This window comes from Onychostoma macrolepis, chromosome 04 (genome assembly GCF_012432095.1).
Source record: "Onychostoma macrolepis isolate SWU-2019 chromosome 04, ASM1243209v1, whole genome shotgun sequence".
Classification (NCBI taxonomy): Eukaryota; Metazoa; Chordata; class Actinopteri; order Cypriniformes; family Cyprinidae; genus Onychostoma; species Onychostoma macrolepis.
Window position 1 is genome coordinate 17,603,922 of NC_081158.1, and position 25,728 is coordinate 17,629,649.

The 25,728-nt window shown below is 39.2% G+C and overlaps 2 protein-coding genes across 8 annotated transcripts in view; one reads left to right on the forward strand and one right to left on the reverse strand.

Annotated features, from left to right (window-relative positions):
• Positions 1-19,481, forward strand: part of slc6a1l (solute carrier family 6 member 1, like) — a 32,651-nt gene extending 13,170 nt beyond the window's left edge. For all 4 annotated transcript variants that reach the window (XM_058772125.1, XM_058772123.1, XM_058772124.1 and 1 more), the window contains 12 exons: positions 7,370-7,470; positions 9,000-9,109; positions 9,338-9,470; positions 10,368-10,502; positions 10,940-11,043; positions 11,215-11,339; positions 11,863-11,975; positions 12,699-12,830; positions 12,928-13,030; positions 13,513-13,613; positions 13,976-14,143; positions 16,464-19,481. In XM_058772125.1, coding sequence (XP_058628108.1) covers positions 7,370-7,470; positions 9,000-9,109; positions 9,338-9,470; positions 10,368-10,502; positions 10,940-11,043; positions 11,215-11,339; positions 11,863-11,975; positions 12,699-12,830; positions 12,928-13,030; positions 13,513-13,613; positions 13,976-14,143; positions 16,464-16,568 — 1,430 coding nt within the window. In that variant the 3' untranslated portion in view covers positions 16,569-19,481. The remainder of the gene's footprint in view (positions 1-7,369; positions 7,471-8,999; positions 9,110-9,337; positions 9,471-10,367; positions 10,503-10,939; positions 11,044-11,214; positions 11,340-11,862; positions 11,976-12,698; positions 12,831-12,927; positions 13,031-13,512; positions 13,614-13,975; positions 14,144-16,463) is intronic.
• Positions 19,482-19,491: 10 nt separating this feature from the next.
• The window catches only part of iqsec3a (IQ motif and Sec7 domain ArfGEF 3a), a 141,896-nt gene continuing 135,659 nt past the window's right edge, over positions 19,492-25,728 (reverse strand). For 3 of the 4 annotated variants that reach the window (XM_058772115.1, XM_058772118.1, XM_058772117.1), the window contains one exon: positions 19,492-24,659. In XM_058772115.1, coding sequence (XP_058628098.1) covers positions 24,189-24,659 — 471 coding nt within the window. In that variant the 3' untranslated portion in view covers positions 19,492-24,188. The remainder of the gene's footprint in view (positions 24,660-25,728) is intronic. The other variant, XM_058772116.1, reaches the window with a different exon arrangement.

Genomic DNA, 25,728 nt, shown 5'->3' on the forward strand with positions numbered 1-25,728 from the left:
AAGCCACATTTAATCTTTAAACACAATTAAATGTAAATCAGTCATAACTACTCTCATACAGATTAGCATTTAACAGATATGACAGCGATCATGCATTTGATCTTTGTGGTCTAGATCACATACAGACTTGCTACTGCCAATGATACACATACATGCATGACTAGTCATACATAAATACCATAGCAGATCTAGACATCTGGAGCTAGGGGAGGTGGAGGGTTTCATAGTAACGTCTCGGTTACTTGTGTAACCCTCGTTCCCTGAAGGAGGGAATGGAGACTTCACGTTGGTGCTGACCGACAAAATTGGGATCCCCCCAGAGAGAGCAATCCACTTCAAGTGTAACTAAATGGGCCAATGGTCATTGGCATGCAACGTTCGCATCTGTCTGCCACACCCTGCAGCGCGGGTATAAGAGGCAGCAGGTGCACCGCATTAAGTCATGTTTTCGCTGAGGAGCCGAGCCAGTGACTCGGCAGCTAAGCGGTGGTACAGTGACTGTACAGTGACGGGACGTGATGTCTCCGTTTCCTCCTTTCAGTTGGTCACTCTCGACTTCACGTCGATGATGACGGACAAAATTGGGATCCCTACCAACACGCCACAGGAGCTGCCCCCTCCAGTGCCCTGTGTAGGCCTCCTGACCCTTCCTTAGAGCAGACAATAGGACTGGGCTCTACACAGAGAAGGTCGACTACTGCTGTAACTTGAGCAGGACTTGGATAACACTGGGACCCACTTCCACTCGGAAGAGGAATGATGTGGAGTCACCTCCTCCTAGAAGGGGTTAAGTGATATTTACTCATGTGGAGTAACCCCGTAGGGCTCTATTGCACATGGAAGTCTCTAAGATGGCTCAGGCTGCATCATTCAGAGACTGCAGAACGTGGTCTGCCAGGGGAAACATGGCCCTGGTAACTGTACCGTGGATATACACATATGGGATCCCAACAGGGTCACTCATATGGGCACTAGCCTCACCCAGATTTCAGGAATTCATTGGCTGAAAGGCCTGGCACCAGACGCTCTTCCACATCTGGCCGCCGGAGTGCTGGAGGACTCGATAGAGTTTGCCCGGTTAGGGAACTCTCTGGAGAATTAGGCGTTAAGAATGCCACAAGCCGACTCTGAACCGGGCCTCTCAGTGCTACTACCTGTTTGAGGTGAGAACACAGGAGGAAACCGGTTCGACACATAGGCTATAGAACCTAGCGTGTTAGCAGTTGCCCAGCCAGCAGCTCTACAGATGTTTGCTAGTGAGGCACCACAAGCCAGCGCCCAGGACGATGCGACACCCCTAGTGGAGTGAGCACACAGCCTGAGCAGGCAGGGCACCCCTTGTGCTTCATAGGCCAAGGTGATGGCAACCACTAACCAGTGGGCCATCCTCTGCTTGGAGACAGCCTTCCCCTTCTGCTGTCCTCCGTAACAGACAAAGAGCTGTTCTGAGGTCCTGAAGCTCAGAGTTCTACAGGACAGAGCAAAGCTAGGATTTAACCTCCTCGTCCCCGTAAGGAACCTGACGACCAGATCGTGCTTCCTCACCGACCTCCCCTCTATGGGGTCGTGGTGGGCGGAAATAGCAGCAACGTAAACCTTAAGGGTGGAGGGGGACAGCCTATGCTCCAAACCTTGCTGCAAGAAGGAAAACACGGCTCTGATCGAACACTTCCGGGGGTCCTCGCTGTGAAAGGAACACCATTCGACAAACAGGTTCCACTTCAGCTCATAGCCCCGTCTTGTGGATGGTGCGCTACCTCCTTGGGTAGGTCACCTAGAAACTCCGGACGTGGGTGCCAGAGGGTGCCCTGACTCTGAGAAAGCAGATCCTTCCTCAGAGGAATTGGCCAGGGAGAGGCTGTCGCGAGGAGCATGAGTTCTGGGAACCAGGTCCTGTTGGGCCAATATGGAGCCACTAACAGGACCTGCTCCTCCTCCTCCATGATCTTGCACAGTGTCTGTGCTAGTAGGCTCACTGGGGACACATATTTGCGCAGGCCCTGGGGCCAGCTGTGTGCCAGTGCATCCGTGCCAAGCGTTGCCTCAGTTTGGGTGTATAACCACTGGCAGTGGGTGGTTTCTGGAGATGCAAACAGGTCCACCTGAGCAACTCTGAACTGTCTCCAAATCAGCTGAACCGCTTGGGGATGGAGTCTTCCCTCCCCTGGAAGTGCTGCTCGAGACAGCTCGTCGGCTGCCCGATTGAACACTCCTGGGATGTGGATGGCAGGAAAGGACCTCAGATGCTTCAGACTCCAGAGGAGGAGGTGGCGGGTGAGTTGCGGCAGGAGCGTAAACCGCCTTGCCGGTTGATATACGCGACGGTCGCAGTGTTGTCCGTGCGGACCAGAACGTCCTTGCCCTGAAGGTGCCCTCTGAGGAGGCTCAGGGCCAGATGTACTGCCAGCAACTTGAGACAATTGATATGCCACCACAGTTGGGGACCTGTCCATACCCGTCCAGACACTGCATGCTCACTGTACGTGGCTCCCCAGCCCGTGGCCGAGGCGTCTGTGAATATCACAGCATGCCTGGATACCTGCTCCAGGGGCACTCCTGCCCAAAGGAACGAGGGATCTGTCCATGGGCTGAAGGTTCGGCGGCAGGCCGGTGTAATCTGAACCCGGTGAGTACCGCCATACCCTGGTCCCTGTGTGTGCACAACTGATCGCGAGACTGTGCGAGTATGAGCCAGTCGTCAAGATGGTTGAGGATGCGCAACCCCCGTTCTCTTAAGGGAACAAGGGCTGCCTCCGTGACTTTGATGAAGATGCGAGGTGACAGGGACAGTCCGAAAGGCAGGACCTTTTACTGATATGCCCGAGCCTCGAATGCGAATCGCAGGAATGGCCTGTGTTGCGGGAGGATCAAGACACGAATGTACGCATCCTTCAGGTCGATCGCTGCAAACCAGTCTTGGGGATGGATGCACTCGCAAATGCATTTCTGCATCAACTTGGGGGGATGCCGGGCGAATTGAATCACGTAGCCAAGTCTGATGGAGCCACCGAGATGGACTGGGGAGCACTAGCCAGTCTCCGAGAGACTGTGCCAGCGGAACCAACGGAGCCACCGACGTACACAGTGGCCAAGTCCAAGACTTTGGGCTTCTTTTTTTGTAAAGTTGCGGGAAAAAAATTCCTGTGGTCGTTGGTTGCTTGTTAGGGAAATCTGACAAGCAACTTTGTTTCTTTATTTATGTTCGCCATATTCTCCAGTGCATTGATTGACACTCTGTCTGCTCGCAGTTAATAGCCAACCAGTGCAATAATATAAGTGCTGTAGCGTAATTTGCCAAATGTTCCACCCCCTCATTGGAGAAAAATCACATTCAAAAAGAAGGCGCGTGACGCTGTAATCCAAGCGATGACAGAAGTAGACGTAGAGGAGTGGGATGACTTTCTTTTAGCCTAATTTTTATAATGCTTTTTGTAATGTATTAATTATCACGGGCTGTAATAAAAAAAACAAGTAGTCATATCCTAATACTGAGTAAATACATTTGGTTCGAATAGTCTGGTATGGCAAGATGTCTTAAAATGTATTTCTTTTTTTAACATTACTACATTATTAGATTACCTTTTGACTTATGAATACACATAAATGACAGCTTAATGATTTTTTAAAATCTTTTTTATAATCTTTTTAATAATATTATATAATATTTTATTTTTTAATATAATATATATTATAATTTAATATAATAATTGATATATTTTTCTATAAGATTTATGTCGCATTTTGTTTTTTTTATGTCATTTATCTGATAGTTATGTATACATTATTTTATTTTAAATGGAAGAAAAGCCTGTTTTTGACCTCAGAATAAAGCACTTTTCCTCTGTACATGGCTGTGGGGATGAGCAGTTTTGTGGTGCTTGAAATTCCTTGTAATTAATTAAAAATAAATATTGCCTCATTGATGGCTCAAGAAGGTGTAATTGTTCAAATATTGTTCCATTGTTTCATTTTAAAATATATTTAAAAAAAAAAAAAAAAAAATTGTAACCAAGCGTTTTTCAAGTGTAATATTTCTAAGGCTAGGGACAGAAAAATGGACATTTCCATAGAATGACACCTATATATTTTAGGCTATAAATATGTGGCTATGTTACAGCTCCCCTTTGAAGATATTGTGCTTTTCTCCTTTTTCATCTCTCCAATCCTATTCTGCTCACAGGTGATTGGAGATGAGATTTGTTCCCACTTTTGTTGCAGTTTGCTCATTTTTGTAAAATAGCTTCTGTTTTTGCTTTTCAGATAAAAGAGTGGTTTCAGTTTAATATGTTGCAGGCTCATTTATTGGTAATAAATAATTGATAATAAATAATATTGATGATAATGAATCATAAAAAAAAAAAAAATATTGGGCTTGTTTTGGGCTTTTTTTTTTAAGCTGCGGTTACTTATTTGTCTCGCAAGAGTTGGCAACTGTGCCGACGTACCCGCGGTGGGGCAGCGTGGTGGAACACATGGACCCGGCCCAGGGCCTGTGACAGCCTGGCCTGTGACAGCAGAGGGCAGAGTTTGGGTCTGAAGTGTTACACTCACCTGATTCCTCCTCATGTGGGAGAAAACGCAGGGGTCCGGCTTGAGGCTTGTGACAGCCTGGTGTGTGACGACGTGAAGCGGGGACTCGAGTGTTACAGCCCTCGAGTGTTACAGAACTTGGTTCCACGAATGGGCAGGAGGGATGCTCTTGGGCAACCCACTGCGGTTTCACTTTATTTTGATGGTCCCTTATGATGGCTTCTGTTGACTATAAGTAACATTGCACCTACATTTCTACCAACTCTCATTAGATTGTTAGTAGTGTATTAGTTGACTGGTAGGGTTAGGGTTGGAATAAGTTGACATGTAGATGCAAAGTTATTTACAGTCAGTAGAGTGTCTGTTGAGAGACCCATCACAATAAAGAGTTAGCAGATATGAAGCAGACAGTCTACTAATAATCTAATGAGAGTTTGTTGACATGTAGTTGCAGCATTACTTAGTGTCAACAGAATGTTCAAAAGGGACCATCAAAATAAAGTGTTACCCCCACTGCTGCCCGCTGGCTAGAGAGGAGGAGGGAAGTGATCCCGTGATGCACGGTTCAAAACTCTCCTCCTCTTGGGACCCAGAGACTGAGGAAACTGCTCTTTTATAGAAGTTTTGGGTACCGCTGGCTGCTGGGCCAGAGGTGGAACAGAAACAAAACGAAACAAAGGATTCTCTACCCGGCCCTCCTCTGGGGGAGGGAGTGGTGCGGTCACCATCTTCCGACGAGCAGCCTCCTCCATTTCCAGGTCGCCCGTCTTAGGGCCTCTTGCACTTGCGCTTGCCGCCAGGTTTGGCGGAGGCCTGGACTGGCCGGGCGTCCTGCCTATGACCGGCTCACGACACTGCCTGGTGGAAGGCTGCTGCTGCGTGGGAGCGGGGGTGGGCGCAGGGTGGGCAACGAGCAGGCTCCGGCGCATGATGTGTTTAATAGCCTCAGTCTGCTTCTGCGGTCTGTGGCACGGGAACATTTAGGAACTGTACTTTCTCATGCTCCTTCATGTCAGCCAGACACAGCCAGAGATGGCGCTCCTGGACCACAAGTGTGGACATCGTACGACCCATAGACTGTGCGGTAACCTTCATTGCTCGAATTGCGCGATGTCCGTAGCAGTGCGCAGTTCGTGTAGAACTGCCAGGTCGTGACCACCCTCGTGCAGGTCTTTAAGGGCTTTAGCCTGGTGGACCTGCAGTAACGCCATGGCATGGAGGGCAGAAGTCGCCTCCCCACAAGCTCTATAAGCACTGTCAGTTAGACCTGACGAATACTTACAGGCCCGTGAGGGAAGACATGGATCACCCTGCAGAGTGGTAGTGGCTGTTGGACACAGTTGTATGGCCACAGACCGTTCCACTGAGGGCATGCCCGTGTACATCGAGGGCGGTGAGGGCGGAGGAGCTACAAGATTTGTTTCGGGCAGTAAAAGGTGCCTTCCACGATCTTGTGAGCTCCTCATGCACTTCCGGGAATAATGGCACCAGAGGGGGGCGCTGAGAACCACAAAGAAACCATTCGTCCAGCCTCAAAGGATCGGGACGTCGTGGAGGATTCCACACAAACCCGACATTCTCAGCGGACCCAGAAAGCATAGCCGTCATCTCCGGATCTGGCTCGGACAAAGCTACCACACCCAAAGGGGGCAACGCAGCCGGGTAGTCATCCCCAGAGAGAGAGAGAGCTCGCCCTCCAATGCAGCGATCAACATCTGGTCGTCAGAGGGGGCACCGAAGGAAACGGGTGGTGCACTCTGTCCTGCAGAGGGCCCAACCTGCTTCGACAGCAACTTCACCGGCTGCGGAGTGCTTGAGGGGTGAGGAACTCCCTTTGGGGAAGCCCTCACCGTGATCCTCATATCACCTCTGACTCCACCGGACGCAGCGCCGCCCCGGGTGCCAGGACGAACGCTGGATCACGGCAGAGGGACTCCGCCACATTTGACGTAGCGGAGTCTTTTATGCAACTCCGAGATGGTCATGTCCCCACAAGGAGAACATGCACCGTCACCGTTTGTGAAAGGTGATCGTGACCGTCCTGAGGCGCCAGTTAATCACCACACCCAGAAATGCACGGGTGATAAGACATCTTTAAAAACACGCAATCACCCATGTTGCTCTTTTAGAGATTGCTCTTTTAGTGCTGAAGCACGCAGGGGAGCTGGCCAAATGAATCCTGTGAGACCGTGACCACCGCTGCTGACTGCCGTAATGCAGGGGATAAGAGCAGTAGTGATGCACCACCGTTCGGCACTGAAGCAAAAACATGAATTAATGCGGTGCACCTGCTGCCTCTTATACCTGTTCTGCGGGGTGTGGCAGCCAGATGCGAATGCCGCATGCCAATTCCCATTGGCTTGTTTAGTTACACTCGAAGTGGATTGTTCTCTCTGGCGAGATCCCAATTTGGTCGGTCATCACCGACGTGACGTCGAAAGTGACTGACTGAAAGGGAACTCTGATTATGCACTGCAGGACTAGCTTACAAGCAAGCGCATTGGCTGTAGAATCAGCAGAGGTCAATCTTGTGCCTTGTAGTAAATTATGTGATTGCTAGCAGATGCATGTATATCAGCCTGCAGTCTCTAAAACATCTAGAGTTTCATGACTGAAGTAGCTCTTTATTATTTACTAACTCTACACTTAAAACACTAGTTTTGGCATTTTAAAAAAAAATAGTAAATAAAGATACCGGATAAATTCTGAATATCATAATAATCTTACTATTTCTGTCAATTAAAAAGGATAGCATGCTAGTATGGTATTTTGAATTCAGACTTTTTATTATTTGTGCTGTATCATCTGAGGTTTCACTCTTAAAATCCTCTTGTGTCAGGTGTGGGTCTAGCTGCTGTGGTTTTGTCCTTTTGGCTTAACATCTATTACATCATCATCATCGCCTGGGCTCTCTATTACCTCTTCAGCTCGTTCAAAGCAGTAAGTATCCTTTTTTTAAAAAAAAAAAAACATTCAAAGTACTCCAACATGTTTTTATTTAGTATCCAGTTTAAACATCATCTACAGTTAAGGAACTCCTCATTAGACAAAAAAGCACATCTTTAGAAATTGTGGGGTGTATTGCCATTTTTGTTCCCTTAATAGTCCCCCCCCCCCCCACATGTGTGTCTTTATCTACCCCAGTGAATTCAACTACACTTGTCTTAGATTCTCAAAGAATTTCTCAGAGTCTTCTCAGAATTGCTTCTTCTTTCAAGCTCTCTCTTCCTCCCTGTTTCTCTGTATCTCTCTCCGCCTCCTTGACCCCCTTAAACTCTCTGTGGCTCTGTCTTTGCTCTAGAGAGTGTTTTAAAGGCTCCACAGAAATAATAACTGCCTCTTTTTTGTGGAAATCGAACTGCAGTTTCTGCCATGGGAATAAAAGCTCATCTCTAAAGCAGTGCCGAGGGAATTGGAAACAAAACATGCCTTTGTTTTATGAATGCATTGTGCTATTATTATTATTATTATTTTATTTTTATTTTTTTTCAAATTCTTTGTCTGCTCTTCTACTTTGTAAATGTTTTTTGTTTAGTAACCACAATAGCATGTGGTGCTAATAACTACTCAGAACATGGTGAAACTGCATAGCAGCCACAGTAGTCAACTAAAGACCCCTCAGAACATCTATTAACTATTAGCATCCTAACAAACACCTTAGCAACTGCATAGCAACATAATGTAAACCACTCAGATTATTTATATTGTCTGTGAAATATTGTAAACATTTACTGTCAAATTTACTAACAAGCATTTATGGTAAACTACAATTTACTGTAAGGTTATGTCAACAGAAACTTGTATGTCATGTATTTAAATATCTGTTGTATTTGCACAATGATGACGTTGCAATTTAGTAAATTTAAAAAGTATTAGCTTTAAATGTAATACTGACTACATGACAGTTAACACGGCAGCTAAAATTATAATGAATGATTGATTTAGTATGTTAGTCAACACATTAAAATAAGTGTACTTTTTAAAGCATGACAAAAGATCATTAAAAAAATAATTTAAAATGTAGTTTAAAGTAAAACATTTGACATTACATGGTGCACTTTTTAATAATATATAAGTATGTTAAGAAGTATAGTCATAAATGTGTCATTAAAGCTTTGTTAACTGCACTTCAAAGGACAGTTCACCCAAAAATTAAAATTCTTTCATCATTTACTCACGCTGAAGTTGTTCCAAACCTGTATGAATGTCTTTCTTCTGTTGAACACAAAAGAAGATTTTTTGAAGGATGCGAGTATCTAAACAGTTGATGGTTCTCATTGATTTCCATAGTATTTTTCCAGTGAGGACCATCAACTGTTTGGTTTTATTTTATTAATATTTTAATATCTGCAGTACAGCTGCGTTATTTTTTTCTTTGTTTAAGCTTTGAAGTACACTACAAGTGCTTTCAATACAATTAAGTGCCCTTTTGTTCAACAAGGGTTTTCTAAATTGTTCTCTCTCTTTAGGAGTTACCATGGCAAACATGTGATAACCCTTGGAACACTGATCGCTGCTTTTCCAACTACAGTCTGCTGGACACCACCAACCTGACTAGTGCCGTCACTGAGTTCTGGGAGTGAGTCAAGAGAATAGGGATAAGAATATTTTTTGTAAAATATTTAATGAAGTCGTAAGTTAAAATCCAGTTGCACTGATCAAGTAGTTATTTTCCTGTCTGAGCTGGTAAAAGCATTTGCAGACATTTTTCTGATTCCATTGAGAATATACATATACAGTATATAAACTATTTCAACAAAAGCACAAGTTACATGAAAGTCTAACTAAATAAGTTTTTACTTTATAGGAGGAACATGCATCAGTTAACAAACGGTTTGGAGGAACCAGGGGAACTGCGCTGGCCGTTGGTTGGAACATTAGCATTGTCTTGGATTCTTGTCTATTTCTCAATCTGGAAAGGAGTGGAGTGGACAGGGAAGGTGTGACTGCCCATATTCTTTCTATTCCTAATATAACACCCCAGAAATGTTTCTAAAAACTCCCAAACCTTTACTGCATGTTTTCTCATTTGCCTTCTCTTTCATCTCATTTATGAAAACACTCACTTTTGGATTCTTTTTGTTCTTCCATTTCCGGACAATCTCAGAGGGAAAATATATTGCTCAGAGGTTGCTTTATCATTGCACAGTAGAGTTCTTGGAGTTTTAAAGTATGTTTTATGTGACTTTGTTGTTTCATTCTAAAAAACTATAGGAAAAAAAAAAAAAAAAAACATGGAAGAGTTTGAGTTCAGACCTTTGATTGAGTTTAATTGCTGACTTTGGGCTGTGCACAGCTTTGGGATCTTTTCAGAAACACTATCTGATGTGAAATAACTGGTGTGTTTCTAGATATATGAGATGTCTTTATTTTGCATAATATGCATTATTGTTCCAACTTCATTTGGTAACATAAGTGGTGCAGAAATTTCACAGTTTAAGCACTATGATGAGTTGCCAACAGCCATGTATTGACATTAAATTGTAAGCAATTTTAATTATTTATTTATTTATTTAATTTTTTTCCCGGCGAGAAAGGAAAATTGCTTTCTTTATCTGCCCTTTCTCTGAGGATAATTAAATTTTAATGTGATCCTTGCACTGGGCAAGAAGAAATACATTTTCTGGCAGTCTATAACCTTGATGGACATTGCTAATTAAGGACAATCATTATCCTACACAGCAAAACCATGTTCCTACTAATCATCAAACAGAAGCCAGTGAAAGCATTACACTAACAAGTTAATAATGTTGTCCTCTGCACCTACTTTAAAATGATTTACTCTATAACGCTCTCTCTCTCTCTCTTTCTTTTCATTTATCTCTTGTCCTCATTAGGTGGTGTATTTCTCTGCCACGTATCCTTACTTCATGCTCTTTATTCTGTTTTTCCGTGGAGTCACTCTCCCTGGAGCGATAGATGGCGTCCTCTTCTATGTCACCCCAGACTTCAACAAGCTTTTGAAATCTGAGGTAAAGTTACGAATACTGATATTTTAAATGACGTTTCTTATATTAAATGATAAAATCTCAAATATGATATCTTAAACGTATGTAAATGATTTAAGATCATTTGCAAAAACACGATGAGAGGCATGTTTGAAATTGTGAGGGAATAACTAAACTATAGTAGTAATGCTGCCAACTCATAGAAACTTATAGAACACTAATTCATAGATATACACACTTGCAATACTGATATACTAATGTCAATAAAATAATCACTTTTATGAATTTACACCCTAAAAGGCATAAATTGCCCTGTTCTCTAACTTGTCAAGCTACACTTTTAAAGTAGAAATCTGTTGGTTTGCTAAAGGATTTGAAAATGCATGTTACTAAAAATAATGGCGTCTTGCATTGATATTTTTTGTTACTATCAATATTTCTTATTTTACATTTCTTCTCAGGTGTGGTTGGATGCTGCCACGCAGATCTTCTTCTCTTATGGTCTGGGTTTAGGTTCTCTTATTGCTCTGGGCAGCTACAACTCCTACAGCAATGACGTCTACAAGTAAGAGCTACTAGTTTCTATCCAAATGTACAGAAATTCTGTATTGACGATGTTTACATACAATCTGATGTGCAAAACTGTCTTTAACACAGTGCCTTTTCTATAAAATTCTGTTCAGTTTACTACTGTTTTCCTGTGCTTCAGTTTATCTAATTCTTGTTCCTTTTATAGAGATTCTGTTATTGTGTGCTGTATTAACTCCTGCACCAGTATGTTTGCTGGGATTGTCATATTTTCCATTGTGGGCTTCATGTCGTACATCACAAAGAGACCCATTGAAGAACTGGCTGCTTCAGGTCATTGTGTCTCTTAGACATTATCAAATTTCATCGTTGCAAACATTTTAACATACTTTTACTTATTATGGAAATAATACACTATTTTTTCTGTAATGAATGTAAAACTGAATGTAAAATTACTTAATTGCATATTAAATACAATTACATTAAAATAGTACAGTTTAAGTTAATATTACATACAATTAGCCAAACTGTAGAGTTCCCTTTTGACTAATTTAAGTAAGACTTATATATAATTTCAGACTACTTCTATTGTCTTTAAATGTGGTTAGAGTGTACTGCTGAATGTACGTCATGCATTTAAATATTGTAATGATAAAGTAGCAATTTAGTACATTTTAAATGTAATATTGAATAAACAATTTGTTGAAATTCTATGTAAAGTATTTTATATATACTGTAGTGCATATATACAAATGCAGTTAAAATGTACTTCAATTAAAGTAATATATGAGTAATATTCTAATGATATGTTGAAAGGATTCATCTTGACACTTATGTTTAATGGTCTAAATATCAGGTCCTGGTTTAGCATTTCTGGCCTATCCACAAGCAGTCACACAGCTCCCCATGTCTTCTCTCTGGGCTATTCTCTTCTTCTCAATGCTCATGATGCTGGGATTGGACAGTCAGGTATTACACATTGTTGAAAAAAACCCTTGGTAAATTGAATTGTTAATATTATTTTTATTTTACAATCTATTTGAAGAGTCTAAATTATTGTTTGTAGTAGCTGACATGATGCCCCAGAGACTATGGAGTTATTGATAGAGCTTGTATCGAACCCACAATATTCCTTTAATGGTGCCACATTTAGCAGCATTGCACCATTATTCTTCTATAGATTTCAGAGCTTAATGATTTTTTAATGATTAAAACTAAACAAGTCATAAATTATTCATGTGGTGTTACTTTAGTTTTGTTGTGTTAGGTAGGTGAAAGCAAAGCCAAAGAAGGTCACAAGAGAATTTAGCACTTTAAAATGATTCTCATCAAAAGGATCACAAAACCAATTTAGCTAACATGTGAAAACATTAAAAAAAAAAAAAAAAAAACTATAATCAATTATTTGTTATGTTTACTATATGCAGGTATGTATTAAAAATAAGTAACTCCAAGAATATCATAAAGTCCTCCAGTGGTAACATCATATGTTTTGATCTTTGAATTTTTCAAGCAAAATGACACAATTTTATAACATACTGTAAATGCTTACTTAAAAAAATAGACAAGACAATTAATGAATAATGATATAGTTATTTTAAGGGTCATTTTAAGTTTTTTTTTTGCTATACCCTAGTTCTAAATTAATGTGATTTCCAACACTTTAACACTTTTTACACTTGTATGTGACAGTTTTGTACAGTGGAAGGCTTCATAACTGCTCTAATGGATGAATATCCCACAGTCCTGAGGAAGAGAAAGAAACTCTTCATCCTCATGGTCTGTATTATATCCTTCATCATCGGTTTCTCCAACATTACCCAGGTAAGATGCCTGAAAACCTGTTTTATCGCGTGGGACGATTGACTGTTTTCTTCCGTTTCTAATAGTAATGTGTGTGGGGGTGTGCTCTTTGTTTTAGGGTGGTTTATATGTGTTCAAATTGTTTGACTACTACTCGGCCAGTGGAATGTGTCTCCTGTACCTGGTCTTTTTTGAGACAATCTCCATTTCCTGGTTTTACGGTACATCTCCTATACTATAAACATATTTGAGACGAGGAGACAAATATATTTGATGTGAAGTTTCTCAAATCTGACCTTCATCCAGTTATGTTAACTTTCCCATATGATTCCCTCCTGTTCTCAAGTAGTGTCAAAGGTTTTCAAGTAAATTTTGCCTTGTACCAATAGTTTATAAATGTATTTACAATACACACTAGTTACAATAATGCACTTACTATGGCATGAAGAGGTAAAACTTCAAATAGAAAATGTTAGACAGTGATTTACTGTGTACATATGAAATTAAAACAATGAAACTACATGAAAATGTTCAGTTAAATTTTCTGGCCAGAAAAGTCCATACTGTAGTGATGAAGCATTGAATGTGTACATACATGTAAAACAAAAAATTAGGCAAGGTTCCTGAACCCTGTCTAGTTAAAAGTGCGTTTTGGGACAGGGTGGAAGGAAGAAGCTCTTCTTCTCTTCTTCTCTCTCTTTAGGTGCAGAGAAATTCTATAAAAATATTGAAGACATGATTGGTTATCGGCCTTGTGGCTTTTGGAAATATTGCTGGATTTACTTTACTCCAATAATCTGTTTGGTAAGTACTTCACCTGCAAGCAATGAGATGAAATTTAGAGACTATACAGGGCTGCCAACTTAACACAGTGTTATTGTTAAAATTTAAATTAAAATATTTAAAAGTAATTACAAATCCTATAAGATGTGTTTTCTAAGCTCAATAATCAATCAATTAATAATCAAAATATCATGCAATTTGTTAAAAAAATAAATAAATAAATCCATGATAGCCCTAAATAAACAAAAATGTTTTTTACAGTGTGTCACTCCTTTTATCCTTTCATTCAACTGTATTATAAATCGAGTAATTGATTATACAAATTAAAAGTCCATGTCCTCAATGAACTTATAATTGATTTGACTTCTGTTATCTGTTTGTAGGGTGTTTTCACATTCAGTGCCATAGAAATGACTCCTCTGACACTCGGGAAGTATGTGTACCCGACCTGGGGTCAGGGCATCGGCTGGCTAATGTCCCTCTCTTCCATGGTTTTGGTACCCGGATATGTCATCTATATATTCTTCACTACCAAAGGCAGCATCCGGCAGGCAAGACCATATTTAATGTTTCTGATCAAATGTTTCAATTTTTAATTTTTTTTGTCACAGTGTCCTTCCTGCCCGGCTTCCTTCCTTCTTTCCATCCTTTTGAATTTCTAAACAGCTTAAAAATGCACTTCCCTCCTCATAAACCCTCTTTACACTTCCTTCCAAACCTCCTTCTTTCGAATTGCAAGCTTCCTTGTTAACACTTTATTTCGATAGTCCACTTTAGACCTTCTACTAACAGTAAGTAACTTTGCAACTACATGCCAACTAGCAGTCATTAGAGTATTAGTCAACTGTCTGCTTAATATCTTCTAACACTTTATTTTGATGGGTCCACAACATACTGACTAGAAGAATCTTTGCAAGCAGGGCCGTTTCTAGCCATTTTGAAGCCCTAGACAAAATCCCTATTAGCACCCCCCAACCTACTCCCACACCCAAACAAGATAATTAATATTACATACAAAATAACATTAAACTGATTATGTAAACACTCAAATCTTAAATAACAACATTGATACATTTACAAATTATATTTGTAGGCCTATAGGCTATAGGTTATATATATATTATTTATTTTTCAGACATCAGTTTCTTGTCACATTTAAATTGGTTGTCATAGTAATGACACTAATTTGTGGAAATTCAGCGCATTGTGAGTTCCTCAAATATGAACGCATTAGGCCTATTTGTAAATTGACTGTTAAGAGTTTGTTATCTGTGACACCATTATAGCCACTGGATGCCTGTATAAAGCTCTATGTTACAATCCCTAGTTGCTAAGAAATTGTCATCACACATAAATTAATTTGATTACAGTTGGATTTGGTTACATGTTTAGATATTATCAATGGCTACTTTTTGATTTTATCTGTTTTTTTTTTTTGTTCAATTGTTTTGTTGTTGTTGTTATTGCATTATTATTTCAGTCAAACCTATAAAACCTTTTGATACCCCAAACTACATTGGCCTATAAAAGCCTGATAAGTGACATAAAAGTAATCAGAATGCAGCTACTTGTGCTTTTATTACTCATTGACGTGTGAACTTGTAAATAACGTGACGCTCTGACCTCTATATGTATGACGCTGCTCCCTATACGCGCTGTTGGAAGCAAATTAATTATTTATTTTTTGAAGCAAATTTTTTCAGCATTTCGACACTTCCGTAAGGATGCGTTAAATTTGACACTCTTGATCACAACCCTGTTAAAATGCAGCAGCAGTACGTGCGCTCATTGGCGCCCCTCCAGCTGGTGGCGCTCTAGACGACCGCCTAGCTTGCCTATGCCTAGAAACGGTACTGTTTGCAAGTATATGTCAGCTTATTCTACTGACCCTAAACCTACCCTATGTCACGGTGCACACAGTAGGGAGGAACGAGGAACACGCAGACGAGGATAAACTTCAAAATAATAGTCTTTAATGATGACATCAGGGCAGGGCAGGGCAAGACAAGGCAAGGTTGACACAGACAGGAACACCGGGGAATAACGAGTAGACCAGACGAAAACTAACTAAACAGGCAGGAACTAAATACACACGACGATTACAGATAATTACTAAAACACGGTTGGACAAGACTTAACTAATAATCACACTTAACAAGGACAGGAACATGATCAAATAAGGAAACAAGAGGTGGGAACACATGACACACACGACAGAGGACTGACACCCTAATAGTATACTCTGGGAGTTAGTAGACATGTAGTTGCAAATTAATGAGAATTAGTTGACATGTAGTTACAAAGTTACTTACAGAATGTCTAAAGTGGACTATCAAAATAAAGTGTAACCGCTTCCTTCCTTCCAATTCTGGAAATTCTGAATTTCCAGATGTATTTATTCCTTATAAACTTGAATAGTTCCCTTTCATTTTTCCCTTATGAATTTCCAAACAAACTTCTGAATATTCAAATGTACTTATAAACTTACTCCCTACTTTCTTCAAAACTTCCTTCTTTCCAAACAAACGAGCAAACTTCTTAATATCCGAATGTACTTCCTTCCTTCCTTTCCTCCTTTCTTTAAAAAAAACAAAAAAAAAACAACAACTTGCAATCAACCATTAGAAAGTCGAATTTGCGTAGTTCCTACCTTCATTTCTTCTGAGCTTCCAAACATACTTCTGAAGTTCCAAATATACCTCCGAAGATCCTTCCTTTCAAACCTGCATACTTCCTGCCTTCCTTCTGAACAAATGTACTCCCAAATGAACTTACTTTTTACTGAACTTCTTTCCTTCTTTCCTCCTTCCTTCTAAACAAACTTGCAAACAAACTTTCTTAATTGATATTTGTTTTTCTTCTTCTTCTCAGCGTTGGCATAAGATGACCAAACCCACAGAGCTCACAACATCGGAAATCAATGATCCCACACAACAATCCACACGTATAGGAAGTGCAGATGAAGCTTCTGTCTGAGATCTTTTCTGTACAATGGCCATTAAAGACCAGTAGCCTACAGATGTAAGCGAATTACGCACATTCATCTGACTGTTTTTCTTCCATTATATTTTATTTCATGCCTCTCTGATGTGGCATCACATAATGTGAGGGGGCTGCAGTACCTGTGTCTGTTTTCAGTGGAGAAAGCAATGTCAGTCACAGTGACAATTTCAGTGATCGGTATAAATGTAGATGCAACCCAGGCAGTTGATTGGAAGATCTACATAACTGTTGTGTTCCTGTGCTATATTAAATTTCTCACAGTATTTACCTCAAGCTGGGGAGTGAACGCATGTGTTTAGTGGTCTCTGGTCACAATTTATTTAACAAAATTAACTACAGGAAATCTTGTCCATTTTTTTTAAATCAGCATTATGATTTTAGATAAAAAAAAAAAAAAGATTGTATAAGAGAGATGGCATATATTTTTAAACATATTTTTTTTTCACCATTTAAATCACCTTTTGCCTTTACTAGCTCATTTTTATATGGCCATGTGTTCTGATAAATTTTGCATTATAACTATTAAAGTCTTTGAAATAATATGATGTGATAAAGATTAATGCATAATAATTATAAAGGAATTAGAAAAGTTCTGTTTAAACTAGATTCAGATGAACGTTTGTATGTCATACTGTAACATTTATCAGCTTCACAAAAGTAAGTGCTTAAGGTCTCATGAAACCAATATGAGGTATCATGCAAGTTTAAATGAAAATCTATTACTTGATGGATAATAAAATTAGCTCGAAAAACTTGAACTAAAAGTTTTGCTTTTGTGTGAAGCTGCAGCATAGTGATATGTTGATGTAAATGAGTCATTTTCCCATTAGATGTATTATTAAAATGGCATCTTACACCTGCACTTACATTATAAAAATATCTAAATGTCTTTTCTGTGAAACCTGAGTTTCTGGGTTCTGTGCATCAGTTGTGGGATGCCAATATTGTTTTAATCAAATTCAAAACAAAGTTCACCATTTACATTACAGTAGTCATGTTAAAATAGTAAGAACTAAGTGATGCTAATGGACATAACTCTTTATAAGCATGCCTGTAATTACATGTTGTTAGTATTATTTAAATATTTTAATTAACTGTATTTACATGTAGTATGTGTGGCATATAACATAACAGACAATGTGTTAAAGCAGACAACATATTTAATTTGAAATGATTGAATACACGGCTATGGGAAATAGAACAGTCTGTAAAATCCATTCAACTCTCAGTGATTCAGTCAACAATATGTTTTTTTTTTTTTTCATTTTTTGTAACACTTGAGGAAAATTAGACATGACTTTGAAGGCCTGACAGCATTTTATTTGTTATTTTTAATGTGTTGACTTATTTCCTTTTGAAACAGGAAGTTTGGATGGGACATATGGAAGGGCTCATCTCTTTCATAGACATGATCATGAACATGAATTAAAACTTTCAGTTATTGGTTCTTTAACTTAATTTTTGAACTTTGTTTCCTCATAGCCTCTTTTCAATTTGTGTCACATTAAATATGCCATCTGTTCCGAATGTCTATGTGAAGCGTTACCAAAGCTACAAAGAGAACTCTTATTTTGATGATTGTATTTGTTTTTGTCCTCACTAGATATTTTGTTGATTGGTTTCAAATTCAATAAAGGCAAAAACTGAACTAATTTATGAGTCCAAACAAGAAACCCTATTAGAAATGTATCTTTCAGGTTCACTGATGCTTCAAGTTATACACATTAATAAATCTATATGTGACCCTGGACTATAAAACCAGTCTTAAGTGTATTTTTCTTTAATTGAGATCTATATATCACCTGAAAGCTGAATAAATAAGCTTTCTGTTGATGTATGGTTTGTTTGGATCGGACAAAATTGGCCGAGATACAACTATTTGAAAATCTGTAATCTGAGGTTGCAAAAAAATCTAAATATTGAGAAAATCGCTTTTAAAGTTCTTAGCAATGCATATTACTAATCAAAAATTAAGTTCTGATATATTTACGGTAGGACATTTACAAAATATCTTCATGGAACATGATCTTTATTTAATATCCTAATGATTTTTGGCATAACAGAAAAATTGATAATTTTGACCCATAGAATGTATTTTTGGCTATTGCTACAAATACACCCCAGCGACTTAAGACTGGTTTTGTGGTCCAGGGTCACATATAGATTATACTAGATAACATCAGCCACGTAATTTAACTTTAAAGATTAGTGATTTGAAAATGTTAGTAATTAAACAATAAGAATGTCTTGAGAGGAACTATGGTCTAACTTTATTCTTGCATACTTTGACAAACACTAGCAATCCAGCAGGGCATAGCAGCAGCATAAAAACCAAAAGCAATATGCACAGTTATATTTTACTACTGTCTTCCATTTTAGCAGCAGTTCTGACAGGACAAAATAGACACTATTAGTAAGCTGACCTCTGTTAGTGACCTTTGACCTGTGTTGATCCATAGCTCTGCATTAAATTTGAAAAAGGCTCTATTATGTGTGGATACAACAAACCATTCATGTCAGTCTGAAAAGGACAGTAATAAATAACCAGACCACTCATGTAGGTCTGGAATAGACATAAACATGTTTAATAGCATGTAAATCTATCATACAGACAGAGTAAAACCAACAATTGGATAATGGGACTGACTGTCTTTCAAACACACATAAACAATTCGCTAACACACACAATAACCTCCTGTGAAAATTAGCGCTAATAAACATTGATGTTATTCTGCCTTCAAGTTCTCCTGGGATGTTTTCATGAGTGTTGAAATTATAAGTACAGAAAGATATGAGTTTAAGTGATTTTGTTCAGAATAAAACTGGCCCTTTATTTATAAAATTTTTTTCCTGTCTTCATTTATGAACAAAGGTTTTTAGCGCTACTGCTACTAGTTAATTTACAATTGGTAGCACTTTATTTTACAGTACTGTGCCTCATGTACACACTATGAACTTCTTATAATGATTACAATAACTAGGTAATATCTAGGTACTAACTCTGAACCTACCCCTAAACCTAACCCTACCCCATGTAGTTATCTTAGGTAGGTACACTGTAAGTGCATTGTAAGTACATGTAAGTGCACATACTGTAAAATAAAATGTAACCATACAATCAACAGATGATTACAATATTGTGGTGCTGTTCATTTGCACTCATTTCATAAATGCCATCATTCTTACAGGACTTGAAGGCAGCATAACTCACCAGTGCAATAGCCCTTCTACAGGCTAAACCAAGGTTAGCGTTAGCATCGTAGCCTTTGGTTGTGTAAAGGGCTTAAATTCAACACTCATCTGTTGGGTTAGATCACATCTTATTTGCTAGCCAGGGCACATTCGCTCAAGCATAATAAACTCCTCAAAACCAGGGTCATGCACAATTCATCTGGCTCCCTGTTTCCATCACCTCCACGCCAACTCCCTCAGGGGCCAAATGCAGGGCTACGAAAAGAAAAAGACAAAGAGTGAACTCATGTCACTCAGTATTTCATAGAAAGGAAACTGGTGCTGATTCTTTCACCATTTTTAGAGCTGGTTGTGCAATTCACCTATATTTATTTTCCAGACTAAGCTACTGTTGAAATGTTTGATAAAGGAGAATGATAGATCTATGTGACTGTCTGTTACTCAAAGGCTGGATCTTTACAGGATTCTGTCATTATTTACACACCCTCATATCTTGTATGATATTATTTTGTATGCAGGAGATATTTTTTGAAGAATATTCACTATGCTTTTTCTGATACAGTAGTGACATCTGTAAAAACCAACACAAGCTCATTGGAAAAATGTTCGTCTACAATACAATTCACCAGAGTTTCCAGCTAAAATGAAACTAGTGGCTGTATAAAACCAATAACTTTTATTCCTTTTCACAAAACTTATTACAGAGGAAGATCATGGAAGTAGACTAATTTTTGTGTGGTTTTTGGGCGTTTTCTATACTATGTTAAACACAAGTCATGATTGTTGATAAAAGAGCTCAAAGACTAGTAGGAGTAAGCTAAATTGGCTTGGTTGCTTCTGAAAAAGCATTTTTATCTTATTTTTGAACACTATCAGATTTTGAGTATAGGGTTCAGTGTAGGTAGTACAATATGTTATTTTCAAATGCGACAGAGTATTAACATTTTAGCACCACTCACTGGACATTTCATGTTAATCTGTTTTGGAGAAAAATGAATGTGCTGGACGTTGTACTTTTGAAGTGACATGAAACATTAAAGAAGCAACCTAATAACGTTTTTTAGAAATGTTGTCACATGCACATTTTTCCTATTAGCCTGGGTTGATGAATAATTATAAAGTAACAATTATTGTGAGATATTAAGTGGTAATTCTGTGACATATATTTTATTTGATTTTGTCCTATGACACAACATGAGGCTTTGATATAAAGAAGATTAAATAATGACAGAATTCCAAATATTCCTTTAACTTAAATGTATGGAAACAAAAATATGCAATATTCATTCATTGAAAAGGGCTGGGCAGTTCACTTTTTTTTCTTTTTTTTTTGGAGCAGATTTTAAGAAGAGAGGGATATTCAATTTGTTGATGTCCAGGATGTCCAATCGACTCATGTGTTGAGATTCTCACCAATATATATGAAGCACCTGGTGTCCGTCATCCTAAAATTATCACCATAAATGGAAATAAACACACAATGAGAAGAGGAAACGAAGATCAGATTGGGAGCTCCAAACAGCAGCGATATAATTATGAAACAATCATATAAGAAAACAGAGGAAATAGGACACGCCAATAGTGTTACGATAAATCCTACAGCTTAAAGTCAACATGAAATCAAATTAATACACATTCCTGGCATTTGTGCCGCTGAAATGACTTTCTTTTTCCCAGGTAATATTACCATGGCTGTGAGGGGCAATAGCCAAATAGCTTTTTTGGCAATGTCATATTTGCTCTCGAGGGTGAATTTCATCTTTGGCCTCCACGTCCCTTGGATTGCTGGTAAAGCCGAATTTATGTCTGGCTCCATTACTCCATCCACTTTCAAATATTTAGTCCCAGATTTTTCATTAAATATTAGGTATCACTTTACACATACTTAACACATTATATTGTGGATGCAAAATAGGTGGTGATTTATGTTTCATGTTGACTTTAATTATGTTGATGACAACTGTTATTAAAAATGGTCGGATTGTGGGTAGTTAACATTTTTCAGAGCTAATTCATTGCTGCTTTATATGCTGATATATGATAGCTACATACAAGCAAAACAAAAATAAACCATTGATCAGTTTTCCATTCAGCTGATAAAATCAGACCAAACCAGACAAACATTCAGGTTAAAGTGTTTTGTGCCAACAATGTACATCTCAGCTGATGTTTCAAGTGTCACTTGGCTCTCGAAAAGCTTCAGACAAGAGTTTTAGGAGTCAAACGGCAGAGATAGTTTGATGGTGCTGAAGGGTGTTTCTTGGGCGTTTTATATAGTTGTGAGTATTGATGAAGGAATAACACTATGAGACCATGTTATATTGTCTGAGTCATGTGATGAAGCATTCTGTCATCTTTCACAGAATGTCAGACAAACACAGATTGTGTCCAAAGATGGTTGCTGGGATCAAATGGCCTTTTCACAAGGGCCTTATACGTTCCAAGTTGCTACATAAAGTTCAAGTACAAGCATTAAAAGATCTCAGTCTTCTTTCAGGTACTCTCTGAAATTCCTGAGCGTGAGAACAATAGCCATTCGCTGGCTGTGACTGGCTCTTTTTTCCGTCATTGAGCCATGATACGTTGCCACATATTAAAGGTCCTTTCACATGACTCATGTCAGGGTTTTAACACAACCTTCTATGAACTTTGACCTTCAAAGACAAAAGCAAATTTAAGAGGTTACTAGGTAGTAAATAGTGAACTTAGTGAAATCCAACGGAAGAGGTAACACATATTTGAGCTTTAAACAGGATAAAAGTCCCACTGTTTGCATTGCTACATCATAGAAAGACTGCTGGCATTTCAGCAATTTCACTACACAGTTAGCACAACACTAACAATTCAGCACAAAAACCTGTCTCATTCACTAACCACCCAAAATACAGTTTAAATGCACACTATACTGTATGAGCTGATATAGTGCCATGTGCATCACAATTAATGCAATTATTTCCGTCACTTCTATCCAAGTGATGCTTGTGAGTAATTTCCATTAAGTTCATACTATTTTCTTGCAATTGTACATTTTTAGAGATCAAGGAAACCATAATTTAGCCATAACGATGATTAAACCATAGTGAAGAGTGTCATAACTGGCCATTCATACTTAATCAGTCAACTGGAGTCAATTTAGTCCACCGAATCACTGTGGAAATGCAATGATGTACTGAAGCAAGTCCGCTGGGATTGTGGCATTAAAAAAAGTGTTTGATACTGTTATTTGGCAATGTTTATGCTAAGGTACTGAAACAATAAAGAAAGCACATGCAAATAAGTAATGATTTAGATTGACACGTAACATGTCGTGCCCGAACCCCCCCAGCCCCCCACACCAAAATGTCAAGATATGCCTTTTTGATGTTGTCTTGTACAATATTTCTCATCTGTCTTGTTTTATTTATTTTTTTTGCATTGGCACTGCTCACATGGAGATAAGTCATGCAAATTGTCTGGTAATCGCTAGTTATATTTAAAAAGATCAGCAGCAAATGAGGTCAAAGTTGAAATCATCTTAATTTTGAGAGTCATGTTGTAACATTTGACCTGTGCACCAACACATTGGGGAATGTTGACGTGAGTCATGTGAAAGAGCCTTAATACTTTCTACATTCTCAATTTACGCACATATATCCATTAAAAGGAGTGACATAAAAGACATTTTCAAAGACAGGTGATAATTAGGAATTAATTCACATTTCACAGGAATACAACATCGGCCACATAAGAAGTGGGGGAAGAAACAGTTTGTGGCTAATGGTACCGCTTAAAAGTTGTTGTTTTTTAAATGTCTGTGTACCTAGAGGGAATCTAAATGATCGTTAATATAAGCACAAATGTTTGCTCTAGCCCTAAGCGTTCAACAGTGCAAAAAGTCCACGGTGGAGGGAGTCCTCATTTTGGCACGTATATCATTTTCCAGTCAAAAGCATACACACACACTAAATAGACTCATCAGTGGGATAATAAAAGCCAAAAAGTGTGATTTTACACGTAAAACCAGCTCCCACACAAAAGCAAGTGTCGGTGGAATTGAAACGAATGTTGTCGGGTGCCACATTTTTTCGTGAAATCATTTTGTCTATAACAAAATGCACCAGAGAAATCCTGTCAAGAACAAGTACTCAACGATATAACCTCAGATAGTCTCCAGAAAGACGAAAACTGTTATAGAAATTTGTTAAAACTACATAACGTTTCAAAATACACAGCAATTAGGTAAATCGTATTTTCTTATTGGTTGTTTCACACATCTGCAAAGTCAATAAATGTCTCTTACCTTAAATATATGCATATAGATAGCATTTTTTTCATTATATTTCTTTCATATATATATATACATATGTAGATAAATACTGTCAAAAGTGCGCCTGGAGTGTTTTATAGTTATCGGTTTGAACTCTACATCAGGCTACGAGAGCCACTTGGGGTCCTCTGCAGTGCAAGGCGGGGATCTGGGGGTATATACTGGTGAGGATGGTTATACGGTGGTGGAGGTGGAGGCAAGGGCGGTTGTGAACCGTCGTTGTTTCCCCCCTGGTTGCCTCCGCCATCGGGTGAGCGCACTGGTGTGGAGACGACAGACTGAATGAGCTGGTGATGAGTGGGGCTCTGGCTGAGGAACGCCTCCATGCGTCCGTGACCGCCTTTGTCCAAGACGATGACCTTGACGATTTGCTGGCACTGGATGAGCGTGTCGGGTCGTATCTCGGCCAGGGCCACGGGCTGGTAGGAGTGTGAGGGTGTGGGGCTGGCACGTTGCAACGGAGGCTGCTGGAAGAGCTCCCTCTGGTGGTTGAGAAGGGCGGTGCTCTCAGGGCTCGGTGGTGCTGCGTTGAGCTGGTACGTCTGAAGCCTGTTGTGAATTGACACCTAGTTTAGAAAACAGTCAGAGATAGCATCATATGTTATAAGACTGTTCTCCTTCTACCGCCATCAGCCCTCCGGTGAACACACATCACAATAGACATGCGCAAAGTGTTGCGTGTGGACGTGGCACAAGGGGTTTGCTCGGTGTCTTGCGACTCGGACAGAGGGTGGGAAGCTGGAATCGGGGATGCAGATGTGGAGGGTTTCAGGGACTGTGTGTTTGTGTCTATAATGTGTGTGGTGGTTATTAAGAGGACACTGAGGGCCCCTGTGTCTCCCTTGGAAACCACTAGAGCATTATGGGAATAGAGAATGAAGAACACTTCAGGGAAGAAGGGGGACAAGAAAGGGTGGGACAGGTTAAACAATGGGAAGGGGGTAATTGGACAACTACAGACGACACACATCCGAATGCATGCCATCAATATTTCTCATAAGGTTCGAGGCTTAAAGGGTTAGCTCACCCAAAAATGAAAATTTTGTCATTAATTACTCACTCTCATGTTGATCGAAATCCGTAAGACCTTTGTTCATCTTCGGAACACAAATTAAGATATTTTTGATGAAATCTGAGAACTCTCTGACCCTCCATAGACAGAAACACAACTGAAATGTTCCCAGACACAGAAACGTAGTAAGGACATTGATAAAACTGTCCATGTGACATCAGTGGCTCAACTTCAATTTTGCGAAGCTACAGGAATACTTTTTGTGTGCAAAGAAAACAAAAATAACAAAATTTATTCAACAATTCTTCTCCTCGAGTTACTGTCTTCCACCATTTTGGAGAGTATCACGACGCATAATCAACACGTAATCAGTGTTGTTTACGTTCAGGAGAAAGCGTGTGCATTTATTCGAATTGTTGAATAAATTATGTAATTTTTGTTTTCTTTGCACACAAACATATTCCTGTAGCTTCGCAAAATTAAAGTTCAGCCACTGATGTCACATGGACTTTTTACCGATGTCCTTACTACGTTTCTGGGTCTGGGAACATTTCAGTTGTGCTGCTGTCTATGCAGGGTTAGAAAGCTCTCTGATTTCATCAAAAATATCTTAATTTGTGTTC